General features: G+C 46.8%; 6 protein-coding genes across 6 annotated transcripts; 2 read left to right on the top strand and 4 right to left on the bottom strand.

The window, feature by feature from the left end:
- Positions 1-1070: 1070 nt before the first annotated feature.
- On the bottom strand, positions 1071-2402 carry AO090206000022 (proteasome regulatory particle base subunit RPT6; the record flags this gene model as incomplete). Its single annotated transcript, XM_001826479.3, has 3 exons — positions 1071-1329; positions 1424-2099; positions 2168-2402. The coding sequence occupies 3 exons, from the start codon at positions 2400-2402 to the stop codon at positions 1071-1073; spliced, it is 1170 nt and encodes a 389-aa protein (XP_001826531.1).
- A 1166-nt stretch (positions 2403-3568) lies between these two features.
- On the top strand, positions 3569-7138 carry AO090206000020 (calcium/hydrogen antiporter; the record flags this gene model as incomplete). The annotated part of the gene is made up of 6 exons (XM_023233194.1): positions 3569-3602; positions 3758-5592; positions 5647-5988; positions 6295-6582; positions 6644-6807; positions 6880-7138. 6 exons carry the CDS (start codon positions 3569-3571, stop codon positions 7136-7138), a joined length of 2922 nt encoding a protein of 973 aa, XP_023093723.1.
- Positions 7139-7585: 447 nt separating this feature from the next.
- On the bottom strand, positions 7586-9634 carry AO090206000019 (FGGY-family carbohydrate kinase; the record flags this gene model as incomplete). Its single annotated transcript, XM_001826477.3, has 3 exons — positions 7586-8644; positions 8719-9279; positions 9410-9634. The coding sequence occupies 3 exons, from the start codon at positions 9632-9634 to the stop codon at positions 7586-7588; spliced, it is 1845 nt and encodes a 614-aa protein (XP_001826529.1).
- Positions 9635-10752: 1118 nt separating this feature from the next.
- AO090206000018 (uncharacterized protein) lies at positions 10753-11431 on the top strand (the record flags this gene model as incomplete). The annotated part of the gene is made up of 2 exons (XM_001826476.3): positions 10753-11297; positions 11368-11431. The coding sequence occupies 2 exons, from the start codon at positions 10753-10755 to the stop codon at positions 11429-11431; spliced, it is 609 nt and encodes a 202-aa protein (XP_001826528.1).
- Positions 11432-13065: 1634 nt separating this feature from the next.
- AO090206000017 (F-box domain protein) lies at positions 13066-13974 on the bottom strand (the record flags this gene model as incomplete). Its single annotated transcript, XM_023233193.1, has 2 exons — positions 13066-13076; positions 13182-13974. 2 exons carry the CDS (start codon positions 13972-13974, stop codon positions 13066-13068), a joined length of 804 nt encoding a protein of 267 aa, XP_023093722.1.
- Positions 13975-14901: 927 nt separating this feature from the next.
- On the bottom strand, positions 14902-17145 carry ptpA (putative protein tyrosine phosphatase (Pyp1); the record flags this gene model as incomplete). Its single annotated transcript, XM_023233192.1, has 3 exons — positions 14902-15627; positions 15727-16696; positions 17045-17145. The coding sequence occupies 3 exons, from the start codon at positions 17143-17145 to the stop codon at positions 14902-14904; spliced, it is 1797 nt and encodes a 598-aa protein (XP_023093721.1).
- Between the last annotated feature and the right edge of the window lie 683 nt (positions 17146-17828).

The following is a 17828-nucleotide window of genomic DNA, read 5'->3' as shown; positions in this document are numbered from 1 at the left end:
ACTATCCTCGCTGGTAGCAAACAATAGTCATCATGGAACGCTCTGCTCATCATACGCAATCTCCAGAGTATATGGTTAATGAGGATCCAATTACAGAGTACCATACATGAAATTAGCATTCCAAAAGGAAAGAAAGTAAGGACATCCCTTGCAGATCATCCTTGATATATCTCCCAACTGAATACGTAGCTATTCAGCTCGCCTGCGCTGTGTTGATATCTTGGCATTCCATTCAAAGGGTTTTGCCATTGTGCCAAGTCTCTGGTGTGGGATAAGTACGGTACAGCGAACTAAATCGAACACGGTCAAAATGGGATTTACTCTTGTTGAAGCCTTGGCGTTTATCCAGCGGCCACGCATACTTATTATTCTTATGTTTTACTAAAGCCTTCTAAAGTAATATACATAGTGTAATCTACAATATCACTTTATCAATGTGGCTTTCAGATATTTCAAGTATTTCGAGTACCTCGAGCATTTTGAGCCAATAATAAATGTTAATCAATCCGATAAGTCTGATTAGCCTAGGACTCAGTGTGTCGCTGTTGGTACCACATGTAAAAATTTCATTTTGACTGGGTGGCCTGTTTGTTTAGTCCGTCATAATAAGTCGCGAGGATTCATCCAGCCTTCCCGGAGTGACAACATTAGGCGGTGAACATAGCAATAGAAACGGAAAAGCTAGAAAACTACATCGCTAAAGGTGAGGTAAGGCTCCTTAATGTTTTTCTATTTTTCGCGTAGGGGGGTGCCATGACGCAGAAGACAATTACTTTGATGGGCTCAATCAGATATGGTGAGAGTTGGGAAGGCCATCCGGTTACTAGTACCTACTAGATACAAGGGTAGAGCGTTACTGGATGAGTCTCTATATTACTAATGATTGAGTAGAGCGTCATAGATCCCTTGTTCTCAGTATCTAAAACAGCCAGTGGAATTACTTTGCTGAATGAGTACTCGATAGAACCGGGATGGTAGCAATAGTGGCAGGTGGAATATAGTGTTACATGTTTTTTGCGATAAACTCAGATCCATTATCAAGCCGCTTCCATTCTTCACTCTTGCTATGTCTACTTAAAAAGCTTGGAAACAGCAACCTCCTTGTCATCATGCTTGTTGAGAATCTTGGCTGTAGCGAGATCAAAGTCTTCTTGCGTAACGTGCACCCGCCTCTCTCGAAGAGCGTACATGCCCGCCTCGGTGCATACACCCTTTAACTCTGCACCAGAACACCCGTTCATTTTTTCTGCGATCTTTGTTAGGTTGATACCACGCGTTAGGTTCATTGAGCGCGAGTGAATCCGCAAAATATCAGCGCGAGCTTCGACCCTATTGCCAACAAGAAGGGTCAGTTAGTCAATTACACATATACTAGCGTCATTATGCCGAAAACATGCTATAAAATCAGGGAAAGGATGCTTACGATGGCGGAGGGAATTCAATTTTCCGGTCGATCCGTCCAGGGCGCAACAAGGCCGGATCGAGAATATCCAGTCGGTTCGTAGCCATAATAATTTTAATATTCTTGGTAGGCTCGAATCCATCCAACTGATTGAGCAGTTCCAACATCGTACGCTGCACCTCCGAATCGCCTGAGCCTGCTGAGTCTATGCGGCTGGATCCAATGCTGTCGATCTCATCCATGAAGATGATGCTCGGCGCGTGCTCCCGAGCCATGACAAACAGCTCGCGCACCATACGGCTACCTTCACCAATATACTTTTGCACTAATTCCGAGCCACTGACCCTTATGAATCGGCAATCCGTATGGTGGGCAACTGCTCGAGCAAGCAGTGTTTTACCAGTTCCCGGTGGCCCATACAGAAGGACACCTTTCGGTTGCGCGATACCAAGAGATTCAAACAGCTCCGGATGTTTTAAACCAAGTTCGATGACTTCTTTGATTTCCTTGATTTGTTGATCGAGACCACCGATCATGTCGTACGTGCTATCAGGAACCTTCTCAACCATCATAAGAGACACAAGAGGGTCAACGGACGAAGGTAGCATCTTTTCCAATTTGTAGGAGTCGGAAAGTAGGGCGACTCGTTTGCCCACAGTCAGCTTGCTGATGTCGACACCATCTGCAATATCCACCACTGGATGCACGCCAAACGAGTCAGCCACAGGATGACAAATTCGAGGCAAAGGCGGTTATCAAACTCACCATATTTTCCTTCCGGATGTACTTTCACGAGTACCTTTTTGGTACTCATCACCTTGACCACCTCGCCGACGTAGGAGCCAGGCTGTTGCAGTAACCCCAGTTCCTCCCGAAGTAACCGCACCCTCGAGTTATAATCATTACGCTGTGCTTCCAATCTCCGTAGCACCGCTTGCCCTTGAATAATCTCGAGCTTCATGCTCTCGATTTTATTGTGATAGTAATTATCAAGCGCCATTATGGAGATAGAGTGATGACGCTCCTTAGGTACCAAACTGGTTTTACAAAACCAAAGGTCTTGGATATGTCGAACGCACTGTGGCACAAAGAGAATTTTATATGATATGGAAATCTCACCACGGGAAAAATTCTAGCGAGTACGCTGGATGGAAGGATGAAGAGCTGTCGCCCAACAGTTAGGTGGTGGATGTTGCCGGGGAGCAAGAGGCACGTAGCTTGAGCACTAGCCACGGCGCATGGGTCAGCCACATATTAATGCCTAAGGCTACAAGCCCACACAATACCAGTCAGTACCGGGGCAAGGTTACTACTGTACGGTACTTAGGCAGGCTACCTGCAGTGGGTGGTACATGGTACCTATTCCGTACTACTAGTACCTTACGGTGCTGGATACAAAAGAAAGCTTTAATTGGCGTTTGTGGGTCTTTCCTACCCGCTATCTAATGCTCATGCCGGCCTTTACAGTGTGGTACGTTTCGTAGGAGAATAAGTGAAGAGGGTCAAAACTTGGAAGTATAGGGCCTCGTCTTGAACTGTCAAAGCGCATCTTAACAGCTACACATTTGTGGAATAATCAATAGGGATCGTCCGACTGCTCTTCACCACCTAGACGAGGTCTGAGACCTATAGGTCGAAGCCTCAGCTGACTTGCGGGGATGAGACTCGGATTTCTTGTCTTATCTCATGATCGGAACTAGCTTCGTAGAGCTTCTCTCGAACGCCCATTTATCTTTGTGCTCTGTCCGGTGGTAGCCTACCTCTAAACCCATTTTCGGCACTGGTTGCAATATGTTATCTGGTTTCTCAACGGACATAGTATAATATTGTCTCTTTTTCTGTTGAATGCTGGACACTTGGTCGACTTCTTTTCTTCCTCTAGGATCTTTCTTCTTTCCTCTCTCCACGATTCTGTATTCGTGACCTGTTCTCCCTTCTCTTTCCTCCTCTTTTTCTACTATTCTTTTTTCTTTTTTTCTTTTTCGCTCTCCTCTTTTGTTTTTAACTTCTCCTTCTCTTCATTTCTGTCCTGCTTCTAGCAGGCTGCTGCCCTTCCTCTTTCCCCAGCCTCCTAATTATTACACCGGATAAATTTCAACAAAATCAACATTCCTATGAAAGAATAAAGGGCAATAAACGACACCATGTCTGGAAATCAAGGAGGAGATGGCAACCCCTCCCCTTCGTTTCAACCAGAAACGTCTGCGCGGTTGCCTTCAAATATAAGCAATGAAAATATGCTGTGTGGAACCGTCCGCCAGTCAAGGGTTACGGGACAACAACGAAGATCCTATGGTGCGTTCTTATGTTGGTCGCTGGGGCTACTAATTCGGACCACTTACGTGTTTCTTATAGGTACTTTAGAACCCTCAGAAAGGGAGGAGCCTGATTCACGCCTGGACGAAAGTCGACCGGAGAGTTCGAACCGCATCCCTCCGTCTCAATCGCCATCAACGGTAACCCAATCCGACAAACCAAGGAAACCATCCGTCACGCGTCGCATGTCCTCTAAGCGGACGATACCCCATAAGGGTCAGGAGTTCTCTACTGATGATGATGTACAAGAAGTTGAGGAAGACATCGCTAAGCAACAGGCTACGAATCCTCAGAATTCACCAAGGATGCGCCCTTTACGAAAGCAAAGCTCGAGCCTCAGGAGAAGAATCAATGCTCGCATCAATCCTCTGACACGAGCAGATCCTGCGGACAATGAAGATGAGAACACCGTTCTACCAGCATCTAGCTTGGAAGTAGCCGGAAATGGCACCTCTTCTCAGCACTCTGAGGGTGGAAGCCAAGATAGTAATGACAATAACGACGAGGACGTCAGCGATGCGGAAAGTTTTACACTGAAGGATCGGCAGCAGGCTATCAATGAAACGCATCCTTTTGGAATAAGGCTATGGAAACCTGCCCTATACAAAAAGAGTCGTTCAGTGGAGAAGACCGCTGAAGGTGATATTCATTCGTCACCTGGCGGTCGAGTAGGGACCATGCTGTTCCTAACAAACTTATTGTGGACGGCATTCTTCGGATGGTGGCTTGCTTTGGCTGCGCTTATTGGTTCTGTCGCCTGCTTCATCTTCGCGTACTCTCCAAGTGCTGTGGAATATGGGAAAGTCTTCTCCGGCCTCTCTTGGTACCTGATATACCCGTTCGGATCGTTTGTCCGTCTTGACACCGATGAGAATTACGCAGAGGAAGATGAAGGCGAAGGCCGCAGCATTAGCGAGTATGAACAATGGCAGAACGGTGACCTAGAACATGGAAGGCTGTTCTTTGGCCCTCGCCGTGGCCGATCCCTCGTGGGCAGAAGAAGAAATAGCATTGATTCGGCCAGTGAACAGGACAGTCTGCTGGGACGGACCCAAAGAGCCAGTTCACACGATAGTCCTCTAGGTCATCATAAACGACGTTTGTTTGGCCGTGGCGAGTGGACCCTTGGTCGTGTCGTGTTCTTTGTCTTTTTTTATTTCCTCGTGGGACCTTTGATGCTATTGGTATCTCTCCTCTGCTGGTTGCTGGTCTTCTGGATTCCAATGGGACGCGTGACCATTATATTATTTGATCATCTTCGTCGTCATCCCCTCGCTCTCTCATACCATTCTGATACCTCATATACACGGCTAAGCCCAAACTCCTCTTCATCTATTCTTTTATGCACCTATCGCGCCGCCGGGTTAAGGTACTGGAAATACACGGTTGGCGGCACCAACATCTTCTTGATCAATCTTCTCGGTGTTGTACTGTTTGTGATTTTTGACTACTTCTTTTTGGAAAAAACTCTAGGTGTTCAAAACTCCTTGACTCACCCGGGCTTAATTTTCACCCTGGCCCTTGTTTCCATCATCCCCCTGGCTTATTTCATTGGACAGGCCGTCGCTTCGATCTCCGCACAATCCTCAATGGGTATGGGTGCTGCAGTTAACGCTTTCTTTTCAACGGTGGTCGAGGTTTACCTGTACTGTGTTGCTTTAACCGAGGGTAAAGGCCAGCTTGTTGAAGGTAGTATCATAGGTAGTATCTTCGCAGGCATCCTGTTTCTCCCTGGATTATCTATGTGCTTTGGAGCCATCAAGCGTAAAACACAGAGGTTTAATGTTAAATCAGCCGGTGTCACCTCTACGATGCTTATGTTCGCTGTGATTGCTGCCTTCGGGCCCACACTGTTCTATCAAATTTATGGCAGCGTAAGTTTTCGCCTAACTCTCTTGATTGGATCCTGTTTCTCATTTGGCAATCAGCATGAATTAAACTGTCGCCCCTGCTTCAGCACGATAGATGCGGGCGGTAGTGATTGCCGTCGTTGTTACTTCTCTCAGGTCCCTGCTGTTAATGATAGCTTTTTTCGAAAGGCTGTAAAGCCTTATTCATGGTTTGCGGCTTTATTTCTGTTTCTATCGTATATCATTGGTTTATGGTTTACGCTTAGAACCCACGCTGCCCTCATATGGGCTACAGAAATTGAAGAGAAGAAAGCGGCGGCTGTCGTCCAGGAGCACGGCCCTTACGAGCCAAGGCACCTCCTCCAGAGCGGGCCACCAGCGGCTGCTGGTGCAAACGCTGGTCCAGGTCCAAAGGGTTCCGTTAGAGATTCTCAATTGTACAGACGTATCCTAGGACAGTCCCTGAAGCATATCGGCTTGTCCGAAAATTCATTCGAGTCCGGCGCAGAGCAGCTGGAGTCAAGCTCGACGCGTGATACAAACACGCCCTACCTTGTCCCTCCGCATGGGGAGGGCGATGAGGATTACTCGGGGTTTGGCCGTTTTAGGGGGTTGTCGGGTGAAGAGAATGAGCATCTGATGCGCCAGGTAACAGAAGTTGCAGCAACTGCTGCAGCAGTTGCTGCCCGCGATGCAGCACGAACCCGAAAATTATCCGTTCAACAGACCCCAGCACGCCATAGTAACAGAGGATCCACTGACCCAGTCAAGGCGGTAGTAGAGGAGCTTGATGATATTGGACTCGAGAACGGCCAAACCAGTGGCGGGCATGATGCACCAAACTGGAGCAAGGCTAGGAGCTCAATCATTCTTCTAGGAGCCACCGTTTTCTATGCAATCATTGCTGAAATTCTTGTGAACACCGTAGATGTGGTGCTGGAGAGTGTTGACATTGATGAAAAGTTCCTTGGAATCACACTATTTGCTCTAGTCCCCAACACGACGGAGTTCTTGGTATGTCTTATCTGTCAACCTCAATCTCAATAAATGTGATGGCTCACTTCTAATATTATAGAATGCCATCTCTTTCGCCATGAATGGGAACATAGCCTTGTCGATGGAGATCGGTTCAGCCTACGCCTTGCAGGTTTGCCTTCTCCAGATTCCAGCCCTGGTACTGTTCAGCGCTATTTATGAACGCTTGATTGATCCCGCAGAACTTCTAACTCACACCTTCAAGTATGTTCAAATCTATCCCTAAAGCTGCTCGGAGAGGATCAGAAATCTAACGGGAAACTTAATCGCTTTTAGCCTTATTTTCCCGCAATGGGACATGGTTTCAGTAATACTTTGTGTCTTTCTCCTATCCTATGTCTACGGTGAAGGGAAGAGCAACTACTTCAAAGGATCTATCCTTGTCCTCACATATCTTGTCGTTGTGATTGGTTTTTACTTGTCTGGCTACAGCAACATGGACGTCATGGGTGTCGATCGCCTCGACACATTGGCGCTTGGCACCTCCCAAACATTTCACACTCTCGGTAGGTCAAAGAGTGGCATGGCCTATTGATTGCAAATCCGGCAAGTGAATAGAGCGCGGTTTCGCAGGGCTCTAAGGGTTGCAGATATCCGTTTCATTGAACCTTGGCGCTTGAATTTTGTAAAGCATTTACCTTCAACGTAGATGTCCTGCGTTCATAGAAACCAGGAATTAATACTAAAGATTTCCAAGGACTCATTCTAGTCAACTACTTTATTAGACCATGCCCATTTACCTATGTGAAAGCAACTCGAGGGTTCATTTCAATCGCGCTTTGAATTGTAACTATAACCCAAAATAGCTATACTATTACCATACCCCGTTCATGTTCATCGATCGATCCCACTATGCAGTAAACCATTTGGAGGGACTTCGTACACCCTGAAAGAAGTTGGCTTAAGCAGTCGCTCCCGAAGATTCACCCGCCGGGAGAGGTAATAAATGCAACACAAGTGGCCATAGACTTCAAAGTCAACTTCAAGTAGACTTCCATGAGCTCACAGCATTGTCAACAAGACTCCGATACTCTTGCTGCTTATAACATTGCTCTAGAAATACCTTGTATTTGACATCAAGCAAAGCCTTCTCAGTCGCATTGTTTGTTGGGACAACCTTCTTCCCTGGCTTGCTCATCCGATCCATTATCTCCCATAGATCTTCTGTTTTGCCGTCAGCATCAGCACTGGCAGCCTTGGCACCCAACATGGCTGCGCCATGGCAGACGGCAGCGTGGATGTACCGGGGAATAAGAACAGGCATGCCGCAGGCTGACGCGATGAGGCCGACCAAGATCTCATTCTGACACTGAGATCCGGACATGAAGATAGAAGTAAGGCTATGACCAGCCTTGTTCATGGTCTCGACGATGTGGCGCGTCTGCAAAGCGATAAACTCGAGCGTAGCATAGTAATAGATAGCGAGCCCGTCCACAGACTTGTTACTTGTAAGGCCAATCACGGAGCCAGTCATTCCCGAGTCTGCAATCGGAGAACGGTTACCCCATAGATCGCCATAGAAGAAAAAGTGGCGAGCCAGGTAAGCCACACTTGGGGCTTGCTGTTCGTGTGCCATTTCTTTCAAGTGTTCGTTCAAGTACTCGTAAATATTGGCATTATAGGATTCAGCGATCGAGACCGCCTGATTGAAGGCTGGGTGAGTCTCAATGACGTATTTGAGGAGCTCCCCAGTCGCGGACTGCCCGCCTTCCGCCATCCAATATCCCGGTTGAATCGTGTCACGATAGGGGCCCCAAACACCAGGGACAAATACAGGGTTTGGAGACATTGCAAGATGGCAGGTCGAGGTACCGGCAACGGCTGCTAGGCGTGAAAAGGCTTGCGTCTTATCGTTCTTCGCGGCATTTGAGCTTAGCTGCTCGGATCCGAGGTCGACTTTAGCACCAACAGTACCAACCCAACCTGCATAAGCGTCGATGACTCCACTCCCTATAGCAATACCTGAGGGTAACCCCAATTCGGAGGCCGCCTTTTCACAAAGGGTTCCAGCCAGCTCTCCAGCACTTAGGTAATCGCCGTTCTGGAGCAGTCAGCGGTCAACATAAATAAAATGATATAATCCAGCAGAAACCTGAAGCAAAGAAAAAGGCTCACCACCCCATCAACACCTCCCATTCGCTTAAAGTCCTCTTGAGCTAGGTCCCCAAGGCCTATTTCGGCCAAGAAATCTTCTTGCCAACCTTTGACACTTCCATCCACCCCAACTGGGACGTATCCTTGCTTACAAACAACGCTACAGAAACTTCTCTTCTCATTGCCAGTTGCGATATGGGTCAGTGCATCCGCCAGATCATAGAACTTGCACTGGTCGAACAGATCTTTGGGCATATGATTTTTCAGCCACAGGACCTTGGGAATCTCCATTTCAATGGACATTTTCCCACCAACGTAACGAAGCAAGTTATGATTGGTAGAATTAACCTTTTCCGTCTCCTCCACCGGGCGATGATCTAGCCAAAGGATGACATTGCGATCCGAATCGAAATTGGGTCCCGTCACAGATATAGGTTCGTCGGTAACGTTGGAGAACACCGACAACGAACATGTTGCATCAAAGCCAATCCCACGTACGGTTTCTGGGTCGATGTTGTGCTGGCTAATAGCGCGCTGGACAGCTACACATATACACCGCCATATATCATTTGTAGATTGTTCCTGAGAAAAACCATCAGTCATAAGTTCAGCATCGATAGTATAAAGTACATGGCAAGAAAAATGAAAATGCAAGAAGGGGAACGGGGAGACAAAAACAAGGAAGATAAAGTGGGAAGGGGAAAGAGCTGACATAGTATCCCTGTTGTGGCTGCCAAAGGCCAATATTCTCTGATGCCAAACCAACAATATCCCCTTTGCCATCGATGATACAAGCACGGGCACTGCCGGTGCCAACATCGATACCGATGTAATGGTCTATGTGAAAATGGATGTCGTCTCTGCTATCTCTAGATGCCTGTCTAGAGCCCTGTCGCGACGGTCGGCGGTAGGGCATCGAAGGTGCTATGGATGACATGGTAAGAGAAGCAAGCGACGGTAAGGAAAGGAATAATATCGAGGTTGCAAAGACAAAAGTAATCCTCTAGTTAGACGCGTCAGATGAATCAGGTTGTAGAGGCTTGTTGAGCTCACCAGGAAAAGCTTCTACCCTTCTTTTCCCTCCTAGAATAAAAGAAGGAGTGGCGTTTCAGGGAGTGAACTAGGAGAGATAGAGGATGAAAGTAGGCCTGACAGCCTGTTTTGCTTTATTTTTACTTTACTTTATTTCCACTTTTTTTCTTTCTTTTTGGCGCCCTTTTTCTTCCTTCGGTTTCCTGTGGTTCAGTTTCGATATATATGCGTGTGCGTGGGAAGGAAGGTTGTAAAAGACCAGGGAAGCTTAAACGAGTGGAGATGTTAGTACCTAGTATGACAGCATACTTTGGAGTATACTGTACTGGGGATCATCCCAACCACGCACACAGTGTGGGGAATGAACCACAGGAGTTTTTAATCTGACCCTCACCCCTCCAGCCCAACTTAATGTGGAGAAACAGAACAATAGAGCCAATGAAGCTCTGAATCAGCTTGATACTGTCTTGGACCGAATATTCCTGATACGTATACTGCGTACTTGAAGTATGTATGTACAGGATTCTCTCCAAATGATGGACTTTACTGGGCCTAATTTCAAAGACACAGGACGGCGTGCTCCTTTCGAGGCAAAAGCGGTATGTACAGCCGGTATTGATATGCGACTACTAGTAGGAATGGTAGGATAGCACCCAGGTACCTATGATATTCCCGCTCTGACCGTGAAGTCAATTACATGCCAGCATCAAAAACTACTCAGTGGATGTACACGGTAACTAACTATACAAAGTACACTTAGGTAAGTAGGTAGCATGTACATATGTACATCCAAAAACATACCTTGAGCTGTACATACAGTACAGCATGTATCCCCTTAGAACTGGTATCACAGTAATATACTCCGTAGTACCTACCCACTTGTATTGTAGATACAGTACATGTATCGGATGGGCCCTTTTTCTGCAGGAGCGCATACATACTCGGAGTACTTCAACCACTTACACACAATAACGTCTACGACCTACTCTACTTCCGCCTCCTACCATCATTGATCTATTCAGCATGCGCCCGTCCACCGTCATAATCTCGATACTTTCTGCCGTCAACTCATACGCTCAGGCTACTACTCCATACCCTTCTCAACGCATCTCTACAGATATTCTCTATTGGCCCATAACATCTTCTGAACCTTCGGTCTTCGCCCGCGTCTCCTACGATCCAACTTCTTTAGAGTCCAACGTGATATCCTACTCACCTCCAAGTGCGGTACAACTTGAGTCACCAACCCTAGTGCGTATCGGCCTATATACCTCCAATGGGATCGACCCCGAACAATGGACCGGGACTCTCACGTCTTGGTCTGCCATCGCAGGAAGTGATGGACAAAGGCCAATGCTTCAGCTTTATCTCGATTCTTCTAATAAAGTTTACCAAGTGGCCCTGACATTATCATTACTCGAGTCTACCGTTGCATCAAACACTACAAGCCCCATTATGAAACTCATCCCTCTCGAAGCTGGACCTCGACCGCATCTTAATCGCCCTGTTGTTGTCAGTCCAGATGGCACAAACCCTGAAGATGTCGCTGAGAAAACATTCTTCCAGAAGTACGCGCTTTGTATATCTTAGATCCACCCTTCTATCAAGAATAGGCTGACATATCTTGCATCCTACCAGGTATTGGTGGGTTTTCCTCCTCATCACATTTCTGGCTATGTCTGGTAGCGGAGAAGAACAATGATTTTTTTTGGCCGGTCCTCCCCACTATTCACTCAGAGTTGCCATTATTTGTCCTGAGAACCTGCCATCAAAGAGGACGAGGGAGAGTGAGAAGAAGTGAGAATGACATACCAAAACTGTCAAAGCATATCAGGAAATACAACGTAAGGTTCTAAGACAAACCCATGTGCAATCTTTGGCACACGTACTGTCTTTAGTAGTAACTTCTATGTTCTAGATCTCCGAGCGGTTAGTTGGCTAAGAGTTTCGGAATCTCGAATTTCTCGAAGCGGTCCCCTTAATTCATTGCCTTACACAACAATCTTTGCTGCTACATCATGAGACCGGAGATCAATTAGCCATGCGTTGATTGTAGGTAATCTCTCGTGTGAGAGCGATGGACTTGCGATCATGCATCCCAATATCGCTCCTTTGGCCCGTGACGCTTACATATTGAAAGTTTACCATGTAAATGGAAATAATACACTGCTGCTAGTATGGTGGTCCTTGCCATTATTATCTAAGTACCATAGTGTTTAGCAGGCACCGAAGGTTAGATATTTTTCTACCTCTTAAAGTAGACTGCTTGCCACGTACAGTGCATCGGGGACTAATGTACGGCAGTTGTATTATCTCATCGGGACATGGACTATAGAACTTTCTCTATACCCCAAATGGATATGTTCGATGATACCGCAGCTAACAAATGTGTGCCCTGCTCGTCGATACTCCTATTAGCACTGTAGGATCAGGTACATACAATAGCTTGTTAACCGAGAACTTCAAAAGCCGTGCTGCTTTCCCACAAACCTAGCGTGCTTAGATCACACCGAATCACCCCAAGCGGGTAGCTCTTCGGTATTTCTTTGGCCTCTTCCTAGCGGGCCAAGATTCCAATACATCAACCCTCGGTCTGTAATAGCCAACAATTCGTCCTCCACATCTGTAAAACGTAGTTTGAAGCATACTGCGTATAGTGGGATAACAAGTGGTCGCAGTTCAACCATTGCCGAGCCTGGGGACTGCAGCAAAGATGGGTAATATCCGTTGGAATTTTGTTCGATGAGTGCACTGGGTTGCAATGCCCAGATGTACAAGACATTCCAGTTAGCGACAGCAATCCGTGTGCCATGTTTCGAAGTGGCAACTTTACAGCCGAGGGAATTATTCGAATCCTGAAAGCCCCAAAGTCGTGCAACTACTGTCCAGTTAAGAAAGCGTCGCCCGCGTTCAAGGTTCAGAACATGCCCACAATGTTCAGATGAGCAGAATGCTTCGGATTTCAACAAGCATGCGACGGTCCAATCTTCCGTGCGATGAGTGGCTATTCCGAAGGCAAGGTATTTCCACTGACATCTGGAATGGCCGTTTTCCTCCACTCGCGTTGCATGTGTTCCGTAAAAGGGGATGGCGATTGAGAAGAGAAGACGCAAAGAATCTGAGAACTGCACCAGGGATGAGTTCTGATATAATGTAGGCTGGACCGGGAAAGAATTCATATTAATTCTTTCGATATTTTGGAATGACCTATATAAAGTTTGGGCTCGGTGGTAATAGAGTATTTGGGTTGATCTATCATTGAATGCGAGGTCTATCACAGGTCCTTTCTCACATTCGAAACGGGGACTGGCCAATCTTGCATGGAGGTGTACATCATCATTTTGACGCTGTTTGGTCCAGTCTACAAGGACACAGGAATCATAGGCAATATCTGGAACTTGGTCAAAATCTATCTCTCCTAATGTAGGTAGCAGCAGAACTGGGAAACGAACCTATTGCGCTTGACAGGCTGTGGGCACTAGATGCGCTCTGTGAATTATAAAGCACTACTTCATATTCTTCACTTTCACGGGAATGCTGCCAGGAGATTGCAAAAGTATCTCGGTGGGCAGCGGCAAGAGCCAGAGGCTCATACTCAGCATGGTCCGGAAACGTACAGACGCGAACAGGATCCTGGCGAGACTGGAGGGAATAGCGAATGAGATAGACCTGCCCCCTAGTATAGGTATTAAATGCTTGTTTGATGAACGGGTGCTCTGAGTCTGGGCTTTCTTCAGCTGTAGATGTAAAGCGTTGTAGGACATAGAGGCCATCATCTGCATCAAAGGCTGTCCTTAGAACCTCGACTACTCCTGGTTGAAGTCGTTGTGGTTTCAAGCAAGCTTTAAGCTGAAGCTGGCCATTCTCGGTGCGAAAAAGCTGAATGTCCTCGTGACCTTTATAGACAAGTGCAAAGGTCTGGTGTTCAGAGGGGGCCAGCGATGACGCTTTGACATCAAGGACCAATGACCCAAAGTGGAAACAAGTGCAACTTGCAGTGAACTGGGCACCATACAGTTGCTGGGAAGCGCGTTTTTGAAGCACCCGGAACAATTGCTTTGAGTCGGCAGGTAGAAGATCCTCATTCAGCCCGGGAGTTTGATACAGATGATGCAATAAAATCTCCCGGCAGTTGGAGGCAATGGCATAGAGCGTGCGACAAGAGAAAGCTGCCTGTAGAAAGGCTGTCGTAGTTGAGTATTGAAAAACAAGTTGTATCAATTCTGTAGGGAGTTGTAGAAGCATGGCACCGGTTTCAATGATTCGTTCAGAAGGACCCAAGTAATTGATGATGAAAGAACAAGCTGAAGAATATCTCTAGATTGAAGCTTGCTGGTGGAATCTGGCACTTGCAAATATACGAGCATCTAAGGATGCAGGTCTATTAGACCATGCAGTAAAAGCAGACTAATATGCCGCCTAGAAATGAAGAGGTTCTTTCACTATCAGCACGGATGTGAACAGGATCGAGTGGGCTGTCAGTCAGTCAGGCAGTCGCTGACCGCCAGATATGGCTGCCTGAGCATCCAGTGATTATAATGTTCCACTCCAAATTATCTTTATGGATGAGGGGGAGGCAGCCATTCAGAAGTTAATGATGCCTAGATATATCCAGACCCATACCGCCCTCTTTGTGGACACAAAAATCCAGTTTACCTTAACTTTCTTTTTATTTTTTTTTCTAAGTTATGGTCTTTGGCTTTTCGATTCCGGAGCCTATGTTCTAAATTTGCTCATACTGGGCTTTTCCGTAGTTATAGTTCATTTATCAGAAAAAATCCCATTGCTCTCAAAACAATTTCTACATCAGGTAGCCTTCGTTGTCATTCCATCCGCCTCAGAAATCTCTAGTTTGAACCTGGAAGAGAGTGGCGCGCCCTGTTTCTTCTGCGCACACTGTCGCGAAAGACCATGAATTTGCTATTGCCAGAGGTACAAGTAAATAGCTAAATTCTTTAGCGAATTCTATGATAGACCGAACAAAATTGATCCCTGGAGAAATAAGTAGAAGCGCAAGTCAAGATAACACCCAGGAATGCGTCTAAGTATACATATCATATATGAAGGGAGACCAGACAAGTGTAGATTCTGAACAGCGGGCATAACCAACAAGACCGTGCTTGGCGAGTCAAGTCTGACTCATGAGTGAGGCGACCAGCTGTATTACTAGCACTATGCCAAGCTTTTATTTTCCATCCGAGAGACGAACCACTCTAGAACGCTCTCGTAGCACAGGACGAACTGACTCAAGTTCTGGACCATACTAGGTCTTTGTGTACGAAAGTCAGCTACGGTTTTGGCAATGAGGTCCAGTTTCCTATCGTACACGCAGTCGTGGTCAGAATGATCAACCGTTGGAGAGTTCTGCGAGTGTGCTGTATTCTCTGCGGGTGTTCGCTTCAGCATGTCCAGCACACTATCAACGGTACAGAAGGTCCCCGTACGGCCACACCCCGCACTGCAGTGAACCAACACTGGCCTCCGCCCAGTTGCCCCTACGTCACGACTGGGAGATGCACTTGTGACTTTATCACACTGTTCAATCAGCTTAAGTAGATGGGCAGGTTGTGAGGTGGTGCCAAAATCTGGCCAACATGGATATTGCAACTGCGTTACTTCACGCAGTGGCTGAAATGGAAAAGCCGAATGCGACAAACCAAAATGCCGTACAATGATGTAAGGTTTAGCGGAATCCTCGCTTGTTTTGAATGGAGAACTGACTTCCTGCGAATCTGGAGAATCTATATCGAGGTATTTTTGGGAAAAATTGTTGACTTGAAGAGGCCCATATTTCCCAGACTCCCAATATGGGTGGCACTTAATCTGGCCTCTTTCGAACTCTGCAGTCAACGTAACGACGAGCCTGACATCTTGTTCCCAGATGACACGCCAGAAATCCTGAGACCTCGTAAGCCAAACTAATATCAGGGCTGGCAGAAGGGTTTGCAGAGAACGAGCATAAGAAAGACCGGATACTGGGGAATCGGTGGAACTCACAGTAAATGTATCAGGCACAGGGGCTTGAGTAGCTATGTAGCGTTTAGTGCCATACTCTGCTTTCATAAAGTTTGCATTTACGTAATCACACTCCCCAGGCGGCACATCCTGCAACTTCACTCGGGAGTGGTCAAAAGGATAAATGTCGTTATATCTGTTCTTTGTGCCTTTCTCGATACCTGCGACACGGAATTTCTCCGGGAAAACACCGCCTGCTGAAGTATCGGAAGACTTGTCATAAGTCAGGGCTTGTTTCATGCGTTCTAATTCTTTTTTCTCGAGTTCTAAGAATTTCTCTGAAACGCCACGGCCTTGGTCTGCTGGATCTGTCGCTTCCCGCAGCCAAGGTGGTAGTGACTGCCTCAACGATTCTGTCAGATTCTCGGGTAGCTGGAGAGGGATTTGTCCGACACCACCAAGAAGATCCATGTGCTGCCGGATGTTCCCAAAAAAGGGGATCGTAGGATGTGAGGAATCAGGCAAAGCACAGCCCCCAGCAATTGGGGCAACAGATGGTAGGTCTATATGCATTGAAGTTGGCTTTTTTGATGGTTTTGCAGGCGAACTTTGCTGTTGCAGGAGAGCGGGGAATCGGTTCGAAAATGAGTCGAACCCACCCCTAAGTATCAGCCCGTCCCCATCCCATCCTTCGGTCGTGAACTTTTTCAGCACATTAACTAGAGGCCCCGCATCATTCATGTCAGAAGTCCCTGCATCATAGACAATGATATAACGGCAATATTTCCACCTCGCAAAATTCATCTTGTCCACGTGATTTGTGAAAGTATTTGCCAACTTTTGTGTATCAAACGAAGGACGCTTCAATAAAGTCGTTGGTATGCAAAGATTCAATGATCCCTTAATGCTCCCTTTCGCAAAATGCGCATATGGCCGCACATCTAGCAGCATGACATCATTGGGTGAGGATTCTAGTAACTCAGCACAGCGTTCAACTGCAACGGCGCGACCACTTTCAGAAGTTAGGTTCGTAGAGGTATGAGATCGGTCAGGAATAAAATCCTTTTTCGGCAAGACACGACTTAAAGAGCGTCTGTAGATCACAGACGCTCTGCGTTCGTCAACGGTTGAGCCAGTTCCTGTGTGATTCGCATAATCATGGAGCACAGCCTTCGTGGGTAATAGGTGTGGTTTCGGACTAGGGATTGAAGATTGGGCATAAGAGAGCGTATCACCAGTCTTTCTAGGAGTGGTGGAACTCTCTACGCTGATAGAGAAATAATTAGGACCCGAACGTTCAGGGACTGTATTGCGAGGACTAAGGCTGGAGTTGAGTGGAGACTGATGAGGGTCACACAACGAAAAAATTGCTGCTGAGGTAGGGTGGCCTGTAATTTGTAGGTTTGGTGGCTCCTGAGGCCACGGAGAAGTAGGTGATCTCGGACCCGTCATAGCAGACATATTTCCTTCACATACACAACGTTCTTTCCCTTGCTTTTCCAATAACGCTCGGGTGCTCAAATTAGTTAGAAAGCCCGCTTGCCATCTCGAGATGACTCGAATTTTCTAGTGGGAACACCCAGCAGCCGGGCACTTTCCTGAGGACTTCTCCAACAGAACTAATCAGCCTAGAAGCAATGCACTCTAGTCCCTATCACATTTAACTAGCACCGTGTCCGAGTGCTGTTGATATTTGACAGTAAAGAACACGCTGAATTGCACAACCAGTCTATGCGCAAGGGTTGATATTCTCGATAGATCCAGCAAGTCTTTGATGGGGGCAACGTTGGATAAGGCCAGACGATCTTCCAAAAAAAAAGGTCGAATCACAAGTAGATAAAAACCATCAGTACGGTAAAAGAAAAGGAGAATCTTAGGTTTTCCGGGGCTTAGCAGTCTACCTCGAATACAAGGCGACAAAATTGGGTACTGAAGGTGGATGAAGTTCTGGCCACAGCGGCGGTTGTGGCTCGCATCTCACATAAGGGGGCCCAAAAAAATGATCGCACGCTCAGCTCCAGACGGAGTTCCTGAGCCAATCGACGTCCTAGAAATAAAAAGTGGGGGAAAGGAGGGGGTTTGGCTGATACACAGTGCCAATCACTGGTCCATTACCATCATTGAGCACGAAGGGGAAACGGGTC

This window comes from Aspergillus oryzae, chromosome 7 (assembly GCF_000184455.2).
Source record: "Aspergillus oryzae RIB40 DNA, chromosome 7".
NCBI lineage: Eukaryota > Fungi > Ascomycota > Eurotiomycetes > Eurotiales > Aspergillaceae > Aspergillus > Aspergillus oryzae.
Note: the sequence above shows the minus strand (reverse complement) of the source record. Positions and strands in the feature narration are given on the sequence as shown.